General features: G+C 35.7%; 1 protein-coding gene across 1 annotated transcript in view; it reads right to left on the bottom strand.

Moving 5' to 3' along the window:
- Window positions 1–17,438, bottom strand: part of GAN (gigaxonin) — a 63,925-nt gene extending 46,487 nt beyond the window's left edge. Inside the window, exon 1 of the mRNA XM_074288219.1 lies at window positions 16,259–17,438. Within this exon, the coding sequence (XP_074144320.1) occupies window positions 16,259–16,425 (167 nt within the window). The 5' untranslated portion in view covers window positions 16,426–17,438. The remainder of the gene's footprint in view (window positions 1–16,258) is intronic.
- Between the last annotated feature and the right edge of the window lie 412 nt (window positions 17,439–17,850).

The following is a 17,850-nucleotide window of genomic DNA, read 5'->3' as shown; positions in this document are numbered from 1 at the left end:
CCACCTAGCTGTCCTCAAGAGTATTACTCCTTTAAAAAAGTTAACAATTAGGAGAAAGAATAGACCTGTGATATGGGGAACCGTCAAATAATGAAGCACACTCTTCTCTCAATGAAGATCAACACCTTATCCATAACTCATAGAACTAGAAACTTTTAGAGTACTGACCAGTTAAGTTTAGGGTCACATAGCCATGTCAAGATAAAACTTAAAAAACTTTGTTTCTGATACCAGTTTTCTTTTATATTATTCTCTCTCCAAAGAACATTTACAGAAGATGGAACCAAGAGAGCAAAGGCAGAGACGTACCTGATCTCTTCCAAATTACCCTCAAAACAACTTTAAAATAAACTTCAAATTGAATTCTGGAGTGGCAGAATTAATAAAAGGTTGGGTTGAAATAATTTTCCAGCCTCCCAAAACTTAAGTCAGCAGGAAGGATCTCTCAGCTGAGTGATGGTCAGAACCAGCATAGATCTCACAGTGCAGGCCACACTAGGGTGCCAGCAGTAGACTTTAGAGTCAATTCACTAGTAGCAGCAGCAACAGTAATTTCAAAGCTTTAAACCCACAGACAGCTAGTCAGAAGGATATTACAGGGGACCCCTTTGCTAGCACTGGGTATAGAATCTGTCATACTGTATGTATGCAAGTTTTGGGTTGTAGTCTCAGAGATATGAGGAGCACAAATTCACTAGCACTTGTAGTCACAGGTGTGCAGACACTCTGGTCACAATTCCAGAACAGTAAACAGTGTGGTCAATCACAGATCAGAGCACAAACCAGAAAAGCAGTGACCACACCTATCTTTAGATCATATCACCTTGGAAGAACCAAAAATCTGCTGAACCTCAGAGTTAGCTCTAAAAACAGCAGGAGAAACGGCCTAAATCTTGGACACTGGTTTCTCCATTCTGGGAGCAAAGCCCAACCAAAACATAAAATAAGTCAAGAAATAAGTTAGAAAAATAAGCAAACCACAAAGAAAACTCGTATCTTAGAACCAGAGGTAAAAGTAGAAACTGAAAAATCTACAAATCACCTCTTGAAGGAGATCTCAAAATGAAAATTCTCAGGAATATTATAGACCAATTGCAGAATTCTCAGGTCAAGGAGAAAATATTGCAAGCAGCAAAAAAGAAAATCCAAGTATCATGAATAGTCAGGATAACACAAAATTTAGCATCTTTTACATTAAGGGGGCTACATACAAGAAAGAGACCTTGAAATGTGAAACATTTTAGGAACCAAAGGACCTAGAATTACAACCAAGAATAACCTACTCAGCAAAAAAGGAGTTTAATCCTTCAGAAGAAAAAAAAAAAAAGACATTCAATGACATAAGAGAACTTTGAAGAATTTCTGATGAAAAGACTATAGTTGAATAGAAAAAATGACTTTGAAATACAAGACTCAAGAGTTGCAGGAAAACAAGAAAAATCTTAAGGGATTCAATAGGTTAAGATGTTTACATTCCTACATGGGAAAATGACACTTAAAACTCCTAAGAACTTTTATCATTTTTAGGACAGTTTAAGGAGTATAAACAGACAGAAGGGCATGGTTCTAAGTTGACTATGAGGGGTTGATTTTTAAAAAATGTTTTTAAAGTTACTTTTTGAGCTTTTCGTCAAGTTCTTTCCCAGTTTTCTTTGGACGCCCAGAAGGGTTTTGACATTGTTGACCTCTTCTGAATTTGTGTTTTCATCTTCTCTATCACTATAATAGTCCTCTACAGACAGACACACAATGCATTCTTTCTTTTCTTTTTCTTTTAAATTTGAGCTCTTTTCCCTGGGTGGAAGGAATACTTTCTTTAGCTTTTTGTGCCAGTGGAAACCACTTGCAATTTACTTGGTGCCACCCTGCTATGTCCCTGAGACTCACAGGGAACCCTGGTGTCTGGTGCTGGCTCAGTGGGTGAGAGAGAATGGAGACTGCAGGGGTCTATCTGGAAGCCTACCTGGTGCGGAGCTGAAATCCTATTGCTGGTATCTGGGTTGTGTTGAGTCCACGTTGGGTGTTTCTGTGTTTCCCTGAGGCTACATTGAAGCATGTAGTGGTCTGGTTTCTGGAAGGTAATTGCCTGAGATTATACTAGAGCACATAGTGATTTCCCAGAGCTGTCATCTGCAAGCTCCTATGGCTTTGCCAAAGCACACATATGTGTGCATGTGTGTGTCTTGGAGGGTCCTGGTGTTGGTGTTCACTTCTTCTACCATATGTGGGACTCAGGATCTTCTGCTGATTTGTTTAAGTTGAGTGTGCTGCTGACTCACTGGAAAGCTTCCTGTCTTGGACTTCATCTCTTCCCCCCCCCCCACTTTGGAACCATCATGTTTCCTAGGCTGTCTACTTCCTGGTTCCACTACATTAGGACCTGTCTTGGGTGGGTACTATTTTTTAGTTACCTAGAGGTGAACATGGGAGGATTATAGCAATTCATTGTTTATTCCTCCATCTTGGCTCCCAGAACTAGTATCATGAAGAGGCAGTTTTTAGACAAAGTAATCAAAGCTATCTATAGACATAAATCATTAAGATTAAGTCATTATTGATTAGAGAAATGCAAACTAAAACAACTCTGAAAAAAAAAAAAAGGAATAGGACCTATATGTGCAAAAATATTTATAGCAGCTCTTTTAATGGTGGCAAAGAATTGGAAATTGAGGGGATGTTCATCAATTAGGGAATGGCTGAACAAGTTGTTGTATATGATTATGATAGAATATGATGGAATACTATTGTGCTATAAGAAATGATGAGCAGGATGCCTCAAAAACAAAACAAAACAAAACAAAAAAACCTGGTAAGAATTAGATGAACTGATGCAAAGTGAAGTGAATAGAACCAGAATGTTGTAACAGCAATATTGTACAATGAAATTCCAAAGGATTTATAATTTAAAATATGTTATCTCCTTCCAGAGAAAGAATGTTGAAGCCTGAATGCATAACAAGACATACTTTTAAAACTTTATTTCTTTTTGGGAGTGATAATCTGGGGCTCTGTGTTTTCTTTTACAACACAGTTAATATGGAAATGTTTTCCATAACTGTATATGTATAATATTTATCAAATTGCTTACTTATAGCAAGGAAGGATAGAGAGAATTTGAAGTTCAAAAAAATTTTAAAGGGAATGTTAAACACCAAAATATAAAAAATCTTTAAAAAGATATTTAGAACTGATGATGAGCAGAACCAGGAGAACATTGTATATAGCAACAATAAGATAGTGATGATTAACCATGACAGACTTAGCTGTTCTCCACAATATAGTGTTCCAATAGATGATTCCAAAAGACTTATGATGGAACATGCCATCCACAATCTAAGAAAGAACTATGTAGACTGTGGATTGAAGCATACTTTTTGGTTTTTTCCTTCTTGTGGTTTTCTTCCCCTCCCCTCCCCCCACAACATGACAAATATGAAAATGTTTAAAAGCACTAAACATGTATAACCTATATAGTATTACTTGTTGTCTTGGGAAGGGAGAGAGAAAAAAATTTGGAACTCAAAATCTTACAAAAGCGTTAAAAATTATCTTTTCATGTAATTGGAAAAAACAAAACACTCTTAAAAAGGAAAAAAAAAAAAGGACATTTACATTTACAGAAGGAAATTGTTTTCATTATGCAATTTCTGAAACAAGAGACAAGTACAGATTTAAAAGGAAGCCTAAAATGAAGATGTTTGGTAAATAAAGAATGTAGACTTTAATTGGGGTGATTCAGTTATGATAAATCCTTATATAAGCACATGGTTATTTACCAAAGGATAAGTTTTGGTTTTGTTTTTTAAGCAAAGGCTGATACTTAAAGAAAAAGCATTGGTTACCAAGAAAACTGATAGCTGATGTTAAGCAACAAACATTTAGCTACTTCTTTAAGTGTTTCAGACATGAGAATTTTTTTTTTTAATTTCTAAGCTATTTAAAAGGTTTTTTTTTTTAAACAGAAGATTTAAAGTAGATTTACAAGTAATTTTTTCCCACCTGTACAATTTCCTACCTGCTCTACTATCTCTCTCAATGTTCAAACTTTAAGACAAGATTCTCTTGCCTAATTATTCAATTAATGCTTTAGAAGTTACTCAGAAACTCTGAAGGCTAGGTATATGCAATATGAATTCTGTTGTAATTTGGTTTTACTAAGGGAAATATTTTCATTGAGATCCAGAAGTTCTTACTGTTACCACCAAATTAAATTCAATGGTTATCAATAAGTGGGGTTTAAGATCTTAATATTATTTTTTTTTCTAACTAATGTTTTCATCACTTGTGAGTAGGTCAAAAAATTGATAAATAGATAGGAGTGTTGGGAAAACCTCATGACAATTCTGAAATCTATTTTTATTGATTATCATGATGTATAAATGAAACTAGTTCCAAATAATTCTGGAATCTAAAAGCTGAAAATGGAAGTAATATACATTGGGTACTGGGTACATAATAATTTTAACAAACCTATTTGCGAAGTTTAAGACTTTTGATATGCAAAATTTATCTTAGCTTTCTTGTTCTTTGTCATGCTAACAATTTATACTCTGGTACAATGAATTATGATTTCATTTGCTGATTCCATGTTTTCTCATTCATTACAGTATTAAAAATTACCAAATATCCTACTTTTCTGTTTAAAGAGAGAAGGAATTAAATTCAAACAGCAATTTTGAATGAATTCTTATGAATATTTTCAGGGAAAAGACAGTATAAGAACACAGTGAGGGAAAATAAAAGGAGGGCTATAATTCCCTTAAAAGTCACATAGAATTCACTAACTGTTGATGTTTGACATCTAAATTTCTCTTTTTCCTTAAAAAGATATTAATATCTAAAGTATGTAATACTTATAGAAGAAATTTATTTTTATTTGTAAGAAATCTCAGTTAAAAAGCCTTATTAGGTTATCATCTAACTTGGAGCCAATCTTAACCTTTTCTTGTTTTTATGAATTTAAGGATTAAAAATTTTATTGGAATTGATATTGTGCTTTTAAACAAATATGATTTTATTTTTTAAAACAAAGGAAATAATTGGAGTGGTAAGGTTAAGAAACTGGATTTCTAAGAGTTGAGAAAAAATGGAAGTTATATGTATAGAAGGGGATGTAAAAATAACTAATAGTTTCAGTGAAAGAGAAGCCAAAGAACTATTTTGGGGACAAAAATGAGGGAAGATTTTTTTCTGCTTCTAATAGATTAACACAAAAAAAAATTAAAAGTGTCAATATAATGACTCCCATTTAAATTAAAGTAGAAATGTATATGATGTAAAAAACATAAATGATGGATCATACAATAACTACAAAAGTAGGTCTTAGAATCATACTGTCCAACACCTTTCATTTTACATGAGGAATATGTGGTTAAGAGATTTATCAACACTTCAAAAGATCCATGCTTTCATCACTAACACATATCAAAGCCGAAAAAAAGTTTGATAAGCTGCCCATCAGCAAATAAATAAACAAATAAAAAAACTAACCAACTATCTGGGGCCAAACTTCTTTGGTGAATCTTCTAATTCTGTTAGGTTGATCTTTGGACAAAGACAGTTGTTTGTAGGGTTTATACTGAATTTTTCTGATCAGTAACACTCATGATATCTTATACTCTGCTGAGACAGTCTTCAAAGACCCAGGGCCATTTCTATGTCATGTGAAGATAAAATATGGTTTTAATGAAAGATTTTGAATATCAAACATTAAAAAAAAAAAAAACACCTTTTAGGCTTCTGAATCAAGGAGTCATTTTTGTTTGTTAATAGAGTTAAAAAAAAAACAAACCTGTCATTTCATTTAGATATGAAATTCCCTAATATAAACACTTTTTAAATCTTAAGAGTTAACTGATTTGTCCAGGATACACAGTATGTGTCAGAACCTACTTATTTCTAGGGTAACCCCTCCATCCATTATGGCATATTATCTCTTAGTTCCTTTTTTATAAGTTGCTCTTTTGACATTGAATATAAACTATTATGCAAGAAAATATAATATAAACAACTGGATCTCCAAATCTATAATAGGCAAGATTTTAAAATGCAAACTAAATTTTAGAACATAAAAGACAGGATGAAAGCCACAAAATCATGATGCAGCAGTTTATGAAGCAAAGAATTCTAGAGTAAAAACAAGTCTGATTTCTTCTGGTCACACCCTGGCCTTTTGGAAATACACTTGAAAGTTAAGCATTCATGCCACAACCTGCAAATAGTTCTAGCTTCTCCACCTATGGAGATGCTTCTTAGGTGCTCTTTAAATGAAGCTACCTGTATAACCTTGGAACCTCAGGCAGAAGCTCTAACAAATCATAAGAGCAAGCAATTTTTATTTTTGGCACTGTCAGGAGCTTTTCTTTACTTTAATTAAAAACTGGTTGATCAAGTTCTTAACTATTATTGAAAACAATTGTTTCAGTAGGCAAGTAGTACCAAATATTATCTCCCACATTTTTCAGATATGATTATGGAAATTTAATTCAATAACTCTTTTTACACATCTAGACCTTTAAAATTCATAGAATCACGGGCTTTACAGTTGGGAAGAACCTTAAAGTTCATCTAGTCTCCTCATTTTACAGATTTGCTTTGGTAAAATGATAGACACAGGATTAAAACCCAAGTCTTTTAAACTAAAAAAAATCTAGTACTCTTTCCACTAATTTTACAATGTTTACAAAGGAGAACATTCAATTTACAGTTTACAAAAGAGAATGCCCTCCTTAACTTTTAGAGTGGCTAATTCAAACACTATTCCTATTTTTTTGATGAGGAAGCTGAAATTCAACCAAATTAAATGATGGGCTCATGATTACATAGCCTTGGTCTTGTCAATTGTACTTTACCTACAGCCTCCAGACTTCTGAAGGCTCTATGGTTTCAGGGCTCTATGTACTATATCATGCTGCCTCAATGGCTTAAGTATTTATTTAATATGTAAAACATACTATCCTAAGCAAAAAAAAAAAAAAAAAAAAAAAAAAAAAAAAAAAAGTAGTTCAGTTTTTGCCTTCAGGGCCTGATAATTCCCCACACTTTTTCTTTTCTAATCCAAAAAGATAAAGAATACTTTACACTTTCCAAAGATAAAGTAGGTCCACTGAATCATATCTGGGGGAAGATTTTAAAGTGTAGTATTTAAATCTTTCAGGAATTTTGTTTTAAATGTTGTCTTTTTGATTCGTACCATAAGTATTTCAGTATGTTATTAAATTATTTTAGAAGAAGAAAAAACTTTAAAAGCATAGGGGAAAAACTTCCTTCTCATAAATAAAATTCTGTCCCCCCCTATAACAAATAGGAGTTTTCTTCATGATAAGCTTTCATATCAACTTTGATTCATCTCAATGCCCTGTTACCTTTTAAAAAACTCTTGGTGCTGCTTAGATTTAAAATCTAAACAAATGGAAAGTGAAAATGGCTTTTACAATGTTGCCAAGGGAATCAATACTTGACAATTAGTGTTCTAGTCATGTTGAATTGTAAACTTCCTACCTTGTAAATACAATTCTTGAGCTTTATGTCTGACTTCTTTGTACCAAAAATTAAGCTGATAAAATTATCTCCCTTATCCACTAGTAAGAAAAACAAAAAACAAAACAAAACAAAAAAACCAAACAAACATGTGAATAACTACAACAGAAATTATAATTGTACTTCCATTAAAGTTCTCTTCATTATATAGAGATAACCAAGTTCCCTCAAAGAATAGCACAAAATGTATCAATAACTATTAGCCTTAACATAGTACTTTACAAGTATCATCTTATTTTATCGTCACACAACCCTGAAAGGTAGATACTAATATTATCCCTATTTTACAATAGAGTAAACTGAGGCAGATAGAAGTTTAAGTGACTTGCCCAGGGTCACACAGTCATTAAATATCTGAACATAAGTTCCTGATGCAAGACCCAGTGTCTATCTAGACTAAAATTTAAGTTCAGAAAAGCTCATCATCAGGCTGATCACTACATTTTGTTTTGGCCAAGCAAATCATTAATATTAAGATATTAAATGAGTACTCACATAACAATAGATTTTTTTTAAGTTATTTAGTATAAATAATACAACATCCAATAGCAATCAAAATTAGGAGAAATTATTTAGTGAGGATAGAGACAACAACAAAAGAATAGGATATACAAATTCCCAATATTATGAATGATAAACCATGGGGGGAAAAGAGGCACCTGTTAAAGTCAAGATATTTTAGAGCATATCAAATATCACATTGTAGCACTTGCAAATCACCATTAGTAAAAGTACCCAGAACAAAGGGATTGAATCCATGACTGCTGTATTTCTAATATAGACAACATCACCTGAATGGTATTGCAAAAATACTGTTAAATAGTACCTACTACCCTTATCTATAAAGAAAGTGGCGAGTAAGGGGTGATAGGCAGCCAGCAGTAGAAGCAATGCTGAGTGATTTCACTCTTCTTTAAGCCAACAATAGGGATCATGGTCTTTGGGCAGCAAGAATAAGTGAGGAAACAAGATTCTAAGACAACATAAGAAAGATCTCTGATCTTTAAGTCAAACATTCCTCATATTTGCTTTGTGTGTAAGGGGAAAGGGAGGCTAAAGTCACTATTTCCTCCCAGAGAGTTGTAAGATCTCCAAAAAAGTCTGTTAATGACTAATCCTACAATGAAGCAGAATGCTATAATCTCACCCAAGAATTTTATCTCAGTATATTCAACAAGGAATAGTTAGCTTTCCTTTGGGAATTTTTAAATATGCAGATGAATAAAAGGCTATAATCCCGATTGCAAAGACTCAAAATCAAGTAAATAAAAAAGTCTATTGACTTATGTGAATTAAATTTACTTAACATTTTGAAAATTAAAATTCACAAAATTTTAAAATATGCATTTAATTCATTTGAGATAGTAAGCCTATCACATGTTAACATTAGTCACATTTTAAAATTAAAAATAACTATATCATAAAAAAGCCCTGAAAAAAAAAACAGCATTAACATATTTTTTGCAATTTCTTTAATATTTCACTTAATAGAAGACAACTGGATTTTTATATCTGTTTTTGTATTCAGTATATTGTGATGTTGTTTTCATTGAAATATATGAAGAAAGTTTCACACATTAATATTAGGAAAGAAAGGGGTGACAATAGACAAAATAATAGTTTAGGGATGCAGGGGCTAACAGAGTCCTCAGTCCCCACACATATTTTTTCACAAACTTTATTAACTTTAAGATGATATTTTAATTAGGCTTTGCCTCCTTGCTGTCCTATTTAAAGCACCTAATTTAAACTTCAGACTTAAAAAAAAAATGTATTTCACTGGGGGAGAAGTCCATGGATTCTTATACCACTGTATATGCATCATTCTGTATTTATATAGTACTTATATATTACTGTCAAAAAAGGCTTGCCTCCCCACTGTTTAGACAATAAGAAAACCTGAGATACATTAGTTATATGATCTTTAGTAAATCAAACTAGTAAAAAAAAGTCCCTCAATAAGTCTATTGTCTGGGAGTCCAGAGACCTAGATTCCTTGATGATGTTCTTTCCACTAAAAGATAATACCTTTACACCAAAAATGCTAATATTAATCTTATCCACAGACCACACCCAATCTGTTAGTTTTGAACAAATAGTTGTTACAAACCACTCTCAGATCATAAGTTTGCCTATGGGCTGTAGCTGCTGAACCTTCTCCTAAAACAGCAACTTCCTAAGTGCCCTTCAATTGCAATATAATGATTCCAACAAGACAAAGTTTGTGAATATGTAAAAATCCACAAATATTAAAACACTATCTCTACTCTGAAATAAGTTAAGGCAAATTCAATAATTTATTTTAAATTTAAAATGATTAGCTTATATGATTCATTTTCATGTAGTTTTCCTAGAAGCACAGATCCCAGATTGTCTTATATTTCTGAAGTACACTTTAGGACCATTAAAAAAAAACACCACCCTGCTTTTTTCAAGAGTAGTTTCAAATTACTCAATATGTAATTACAAGTTATAACTATTGAAGATCATTTCAACCACTGAAAAAGCAATGATACATTCTGAAGCATTTGAACACAGAAAATTTGAACTAGGTTTCATGCTGAAATAAAAAAGATTCATCTATATCCAGAGAAAGAATTAATGGATTCTGAATGTAGATCAAAGCATACTATTTTCACTTCAGACTAATTTTTTTCATGACTTTTTTCCTTTTGCTGTTTTTTCTTTCACAACTATCACTAATTTGGAAACATGCTTTACACGATTGCACATATATAATCTGTATCAAATTGTTTACTGTTTTAGAGAGGATGAAAAGGGAGAAAATTTGGGAAGTCAAAATTTTGTAAAAAAAAAAAATGTTAAAAATTGTTTTAATAGGGGCAAACAGATGATGCAGTGGATAGCAGTGGATAGAACATTGGGCCTGGAGTCATTAAGATCTGAGTTTAAATCTGACCTCAGATACTTTACAGTTACTAGCTAGCTGTATGACCCTGGATATGTCCCTTAACCTCAATTACCCCAACAAAAAAAAGGGGGGGGGGAGAATTGCCTTTATATATAATATTGGAAAAAAGTAAAAAAGGAACGAAGAAAAGAAGGAAACTGAGTCATTAAAAAAATGACAAGATAACTTTCTTGATTGGGTTGGTGTTACTTATAAAAACCTATTAGTATTATACACAAAGAATGTATTCAATAAATACTAATTAATTGCAAGCCAAAATAAAATGTAAGAGACCCCAAGCGATAAATGACAAATTCCATGTTATAAACAAACCTATTCTAGACAACTGTTTCCAGAAATAACTTCATCAGAATCATCTATGGACCAAATATTATTTCAATGGTGAAATGGGCTTGTTAGTGTTAGTGACAGTCAACATTTAGATAATGCTTTATGATTTGCAAAATACAATGAATAACAAGACCTTAGGATATAAACAGTTTGGCAGCATTAAATACTTTGTATTTACATCAAGATACTTTTTTAAAAAACAGCTATTTGACAAGTTACTGAAGGTAACTACCAACAGATTGGGCAAAAGAAAAACTTTAGGGGGCAGCTAGGTGGAGCAGTGGATAGAGCACCAGCCCTGAATTCAGGAGGACCTGAGTTCAAATCTAGTCTCAGACTCTTAATACTTCCTAGCTGTGTGACCCTGGGCAAGTCACTCAGAAAAAGAAAAAGGAAAACTTTAAATGTAAAATTATAACATAAAGTACTAAAACAGCAAAAGATATAGAGCAGTGAAAAAATGATGATCATCAGAAATGAAATGGACTTAATTACAGAATTTGAGAATTGGAAAAAATCTCACAAGACATCTAGTCAGCTCAAAACATCACAAAATGAATCTCTACTGTCACCTATCCTATAAGATCTCCAAAAGGAGGTTAAATTCAGCCTTTGCACTTTTCAAAAGTTCTGTTAAGAAGTTGCTCCTGGTATAATGCTTAAGTTGACCTCTTTGCAACTTTCACCCAATTCAGCCTTCCATATAATAATAAAACTTAACATTTATATAGCACTCTTTATAAAGGTATTTATAGGTGTTATTTGATTCTTACAAAAATCTTGAGGTAGGGTGTTTGCCCAGGATCATACATAAGACAAGATTTGAATGCAAGTCTTTCTTACTAGAGGTCTACTACCCTATTCACTATAACATTAGATGCCTCTAGATTGCTGAGATATTTCTACATCCTAACTCTATTTCTCTATCAGCTACAAATTTGATGAAAGTAACATCATGTCTTTATTCAATGAATTGATTCAACTGATAAAAATACTAAACAACACAAATCCCCATGGGACTTTTTTGATAAAACTTCTGCCAGGCTGAACTACTTAAAAGTCAAGCCATTCAACCAGTTCTGAATTCATCTGATTGTATTTCTACAAAAGCCATATCCATATCTCTCCATCTTTCTTAGAAACACAAGAGATTCTTTTATCAAAATTTTTGCTAAATTTATATAAACTATCCACAATATTCCCCTCATTTACTAGTTTTAGCAAACCTGTCTCAAAAGTAAATGAGGTTACTCTGACATGTGTATGACAACAACATACTGAATCTTTGTAATTGCTATTTCTCTTTCTAGGAGTTTATCATCTTTTTTTTTTTTTTCTGAGGCAATTAGGGTGAAGTGACTGGCTCAGGGTCACACAGCTAGGAAGTATTAAATGTCTGAGGTCTGATTTGAACTCAGGACCTCCTGACTTCAGGGCTGGTATTCTATCCACTATACCACGTAGCTGCTCCTCACCTATCTAATGATTTATTCTAGAATTTCCCCAGGGATCTAAGTCAAGTTCCCTAGCCAAATTTGCAGGCCCTCTTAAAAAAAAAAAAAAAAAAAAAAAGTTGAGCTATTTGTTTTTCCCCAATATTCCCATGATCTTTCAATGATCACAACTGGTTCACCTAATCATATCAGACTGCTCTTCAGAAACTGAAAGCATAGTTCAACTAGTCTGAGTGACCTGAATTCCTCAATTAGTTGGTTATCCATCTTGTAGATGAGAGATGGAAAGTGGGGCAAAGACAAACCCATTCAATTTCACAGCTTCAACTGCCACACCATTATGAAGACTCACAATCCTAGCCCTTACTTCTGAGATTTAAATCTATATACCCTCCAACAATCCAGTGTCAATGAATTCTATGTGCAGACACACAGATACATATAAGAATATATATATGTATGTACTTTCAATATAATTGGTTTCCTTTGTAATCCAATATAGCTTATTTTATGCACTTAAAAATTCTGAAAAGAGATCCATAGACTTTAGCAGACTGTTAAAGGGATCTATGACACACAAAAAAGATAAAGAATCTCCAAACCAAGTTAAATTTTCACCTTAATGTAGACTATTTTTTAACTTCCCTGTTTTTGGCCTGTGGCATCACAGTCCTCTCAATCTTGGTTAACCTCAAGGTTATCTTTGATCTCTGTTCCCAAATTCAGTTTGCCAGGGTTGGTTAAGCCCAGTTAATTTTACTTTGAATATCTCAAAAATTATTCCCATGCATTCAAATCAGTATGTAGGTCCTTCTCCTTCTCACTCCAATCCATCTCTTATCTTTCAGAAAAATCTTTTTCATCCCAAATTATCCTGGTTCACCAAATGATTCATCCAAATCAAACCTATCCTGTCTTTGTTCACCTCATTTAGTACTAATTCTCACCCTTCTAACACACTTAAGGTATTACTTGTCCCATTTGAGTTTTATGCCCCAAATATATTATTGTACAAGCTCCAGGACTTCATGCACATGTGAAATATATAAACTTTCATTTATTTTCTCCACACCTAGAACACTGCTGTGCATACAGAAGATGCTAAATATTCACTGATAAATGGATGAATTTTGGACAACAAGGAACTCCTTTACTGTAGTCACACTTATATTGGTTTTAAATTCTCTTGATCCATTCTATTCTCTCCAGTTTAATCTTGGCATCATTCTCTTTGATAGAGAAAAATGGACAAAACAGAAGTCAAGGGCTCATTCTGGCTACAATGACTCAGTAAAGCAAGTATTACAAGAAAATGTTGATACACTAATTAATAACAACTAACATTTATATAATAGTGACTACTATGCATCAGGTACCGAGTGTTTTACAATTATCTTACTTGATCCTCAAGTAGGCAGATTCTATTATATCCTTATTTTACAGATAAAGAAACGGAAGTAAACAAATTAAATGACTTGCCCAGAGTTACTGATATTTGAATTCAGATCTTCCTGACTACAGACCAATGGTTTATGTGATGTAGCCAAGATGTCCCATTTTCACCATTCTAACTTTACTAATGTTCCTGTATGAAGGTTTAAAAAAGCATCCTGGCAAGACACTTGGAATGAGATCAGAGGACCAAAGTTTGAATCACGATTCTGCCATTTACTATGTAACCCTGAGTAAATCACTTACTTCTTTGGGCATCAGTTTCTTCACCTACAATATGTTGGGGTTGTACTAGTTTATCCCTGAGGTTCCTTTCAGCTCTGTGACCCTGTGCTATCTTGTGTAACCAAACTATCTTTAAGGTACCTTCCAACTTTAGATTTATGATCCTAAATTGTCATGTACCAGAGTTTAGCCTACAGCACCATTAATCAGTTCCACTATACACAATTAGATATACTGACATGTACAGAAAATTTTATATAGCAGTGCTACTGAATATAACTATGTTGCTTTTATCAATAAGAAGTGTGAATAGTTTGAAACACTTAAGAAAATTAGTTGAAATGTAAAGTTAACATGTTTATAGATCTCTGAGATAAGACATAACAATCCTAATTAAAAAAAAAAAAAAAAAACAAAACAGCTATACCAAGTTCCAGAACATAAATAATACTAACTATATGATAGCATTTGACATTTGTTTTAAAGAGCTTTAAAAGTTCTTCCTTTTTAAGAATAAGATAATTTCTCAGAACCATAAGAATGTTCAAGAAGTTATTTTGTCATTTAAAGTACTTGATTAAAATAATTCTTTAAGTACAGTTTGGAATTATATGATTTGAAAAAAATATTCCAAGAATATTTCTACCATTGAGACAAAGTTGATACTGAAAATGTTTTATTATGGATCTAAAAGTTATCTTATATGGGTTTAAAACAAACAAAAACCAACTATTAACTGAAAGCTACTTATTAGGACAGCATCATGAGAACCGAAAGAACCCTGGTTTTGGAATCAGAGAATGAGTTTGAATCCAGACTCCAGTTCTTGTCCTGTTTTGGCTCTTAGTGAATTTCAACTCTATAAAATAAGGGTCTGGGTCAGATGACATTTAAGATCCCTTCTGCCTCTAAATTAATAATCCCACGAATATAATTTAGTCAAGAAGTTTTTCAACAGATTGGAAAATAATCCTTATAGGGGAGCAAGACTCCTCACCAACTAGATAGACTACTTTGCTACATTGTAAGTTTCTTAAGTACAAAGAAAGAACAAAGTAATTGTACAGGCATCTAAGAAGTTGTGTCAAAGTACTTCCAGACCACATTTAGTTCTTTCTAGCTTCAGTGGTTCTTTCAACCACTTAGTGAAGGGCCACAATAATGCATCTAAAATACAGATGGTTAATAGCTTAATATCAGGGAATAACATATCAAGTCAAATGGGTCTTCATAATGCAAATCTGAAATGTGCATCTCGGGCTTCTTAACGATCTTCAGGAAGTTTTTGTATCAGCAAAATCAAGTCTCCCTAGCATTCAAGGTCGAACTCAATCTATCATTGCCCACCTTTCTAATCCTGTGTCGTGCTTTTTACCTATCCTTGACTTACAAACTCTACTTAAGTAAAACAGTTAGAAGTTCCAATAAGTTAACGTTGGTCACATACGTTGGTTCCAGTTAACACAAAAACTCTCTCGTTGAAAGATTATAAAAATAACAGCTATAGTGGCATGACAGTGCAATAAGGACAGGACACAATTTTACTTTCCTGCTTTGTCATTATAAGATGAAAATTTCCATCTATTAACCAATATTTAAATGGCCGATTTAGACAATTTATTTTCCTAAACGCTGCTTTTAGCCTTTTAGTTTGTCCAAACTAAGACAGGAAAGTTAATGTAAGAAAAGATAACAGAGGGGAGATGGCGGTATAAGCTTGTATAAACAGTTACATCTATCCTTATTTATTTAGTCAGTTTTGTTGAGCTGGTAAATCAGGTTAAGCTTTGTTTGTAAGATAGAGTTTTAAGTTATAAAGGCTCCAGGAGCCTGTAATTGTATGCAGAAATAAATATTTTCCACTTTATTACCTCCTAATTCTAGGATGTCTCCAAGAGACAAACGCTAGAAAATCTATCTCAAAAAGGGGATGGGAAGAAAAGCATCGCAGGGGCCAACTGCTCATCTACACCTACGGTTAACAAACTACTCAGAACAGCCCAAAGGTGCGATTCCTCCGACCACGTCCCGAGGAAGCAGTATGTGGATTCTAAGTAGGGGACCCCGCCCTGCCCTCCCTTTCCCCGCCCGGAGAGCCAGGGTGGGAAGGGGGGGCAACCCCACGCAAGTAGTCCCCGAGGCCGAGAGGGGGTAGTCCGGGGAGGTGTAGAGAAGTAATGTCCCAGGGCAACTTTCAAGAAAGCAGCTTAGGTCTGGGGCAATTCAGCTCCGGGACAGTCTCGGCCCCCCTGGGCAGCGCCCCACCCAGGCCCCGGCCCAGCCGGAGGACCGGAGCAGAGGCTCGCAGGGAGGGTGGCGGGCTCACCGGATGTAGGGCGAGGCGGCCGCCAGGATGTTCTTCTGCACCGGGATCTCTTCGCCCTCCAGCACCAGGTGCGCATCACAGAAACGGGCCTCCTCTCGGAACGAGCTCAGTGCGCGGAGAAGCCGGGTAGCATGCTGAGGGTCTGACACGGCGCTGCTCTCCGCCATCCTGCAATCCGCGCTGCCTGCCCTTCTCTACCCCTTCTCTTGGGGGCCGCCGCCGCCGCCGCCGCCACTCAGTGTCCCCACAACGCGTACTGCACCGGCGCTCTGGCCGTCACTCTTGGCGCGCGCTCCTTCGTTCCTTAGCTCACGGACAGGAAAACAACGGAAGGAGCGCGAGGCAAACTAGGCAGCTCCTAGGCTGCGCCATTAGCAAAGCGTTGGGGAGGTTCGATGGGGGGCGGCCCCCCCTTCAGCCTTTTTTTAACGGATCCAAGAGTAGGGCGTCATCATTATGCGACTGCCCCGCCTTCCGCGTGCGCCCAACAGCGTATCACAGGCTTCCTCCTAAACTCCTCCCCTTTCTCTCTAGAGTAGAGACTAAGCGGGGTATCGCGAACTACAATTAGGAGGAATCGAAACGGCAGGGAATGCTTGTGTCCATCCAAGTCCTTCACTCCGAGAAGAGGGGGCGGAGCTCGGTCAGGTCTAACTTCGCGAAAGTGGGGAGGCGGCTGTACAACTCACTTTGAGAGGTGGGCGGAGCTTGGTCCTGACCACCTCATTCTCAGGAGGGGGTGTTTCAGTCTTGCTCAATTCGCACCGCGGAGGGCGGAGCTTGGGCTTGAACCTCCGGAGAGCTCGGGACGTCTCGCCTTGCACTGGAGAGATGCTTCTCCTTCGTGGGGATGAGCGGGGCTGAGGGTGGACGCGGGCGAGAAGTTGGATAGAAGGGGCGCTTCGCTTTAGAAGAACCAGCCTATTTTATTAGAGATAGGAATGCGCCCCTCCCATCTCCCTCGTAGGAGACGGAGCTCGGGCCCCATTCACACGTGTAGGGGGCGGGGTGTCAGTATTTGCCCCACCTCCTCCCCCAATATTGAAACTGGCTTCTTGCTCTCCTCCCGAGGTTTGTAGGAAGAGCCTGGTGCCGGCTGCTGTTGGGCTGTGGGAGCACAGGGCAACCTCTCTGAGATGGTCGCGGTTGTTTGGTTGAGGACTGATCTAGTGACGAAGGCATGGTTGTCCAGTTAAGCCCTTGACCAAGTGACCGAGGCGAAAACGGCCAACGCAATGGGTGGGTGTGGTCCTCCTTGGGCCGGCTGCGGGAGGAGAGAGGGAGGACGGCTTGCAAGTTGACATTTGGAAAGAAAGATCACTTTGAAAGTAGGAGACTTGGATTCCAATCTGGTCTTTACTTTTTACCGCCTGTGTGAGCTTGGACAAGTCACTTCACCTCTCTGTAAAAGAGAAATTATTCTAACTTTAAACATGGCCTCAGGCATTTACTAGCTGGGTGAGCAAGTCACATAACAGCTTACTCTCTTAAGTTTACTCAACTGTAAAATGGGATAGAACCTACATTGTTATTAGGATCAAGTGAAATAATAGCAAAGCACTTATCACAGATGCTGGCACATAGTAGGTGCG

The sequence above is a fragment of the Sminthopsis crassicaudata genome, chromosome 2, assembly GCF_048593235.1.
Source record: "Sminthopsis crassicaudata isolate SCR6 chromosome 2, ASM4859323v1, whole genome shotgun sequence".
Taxonomy (NCBI): Eukaryota; Metazoa; Chordata; class Mammalia; order Dasyuromorphia; family Dasyuridae; genus Sminthopsis; species Sminthopsis crassicaudata.
Note: the sequence above shows the minus strand (reverse complement) of the source record. Positions and strands in the feature narration are given on the sequence as shown.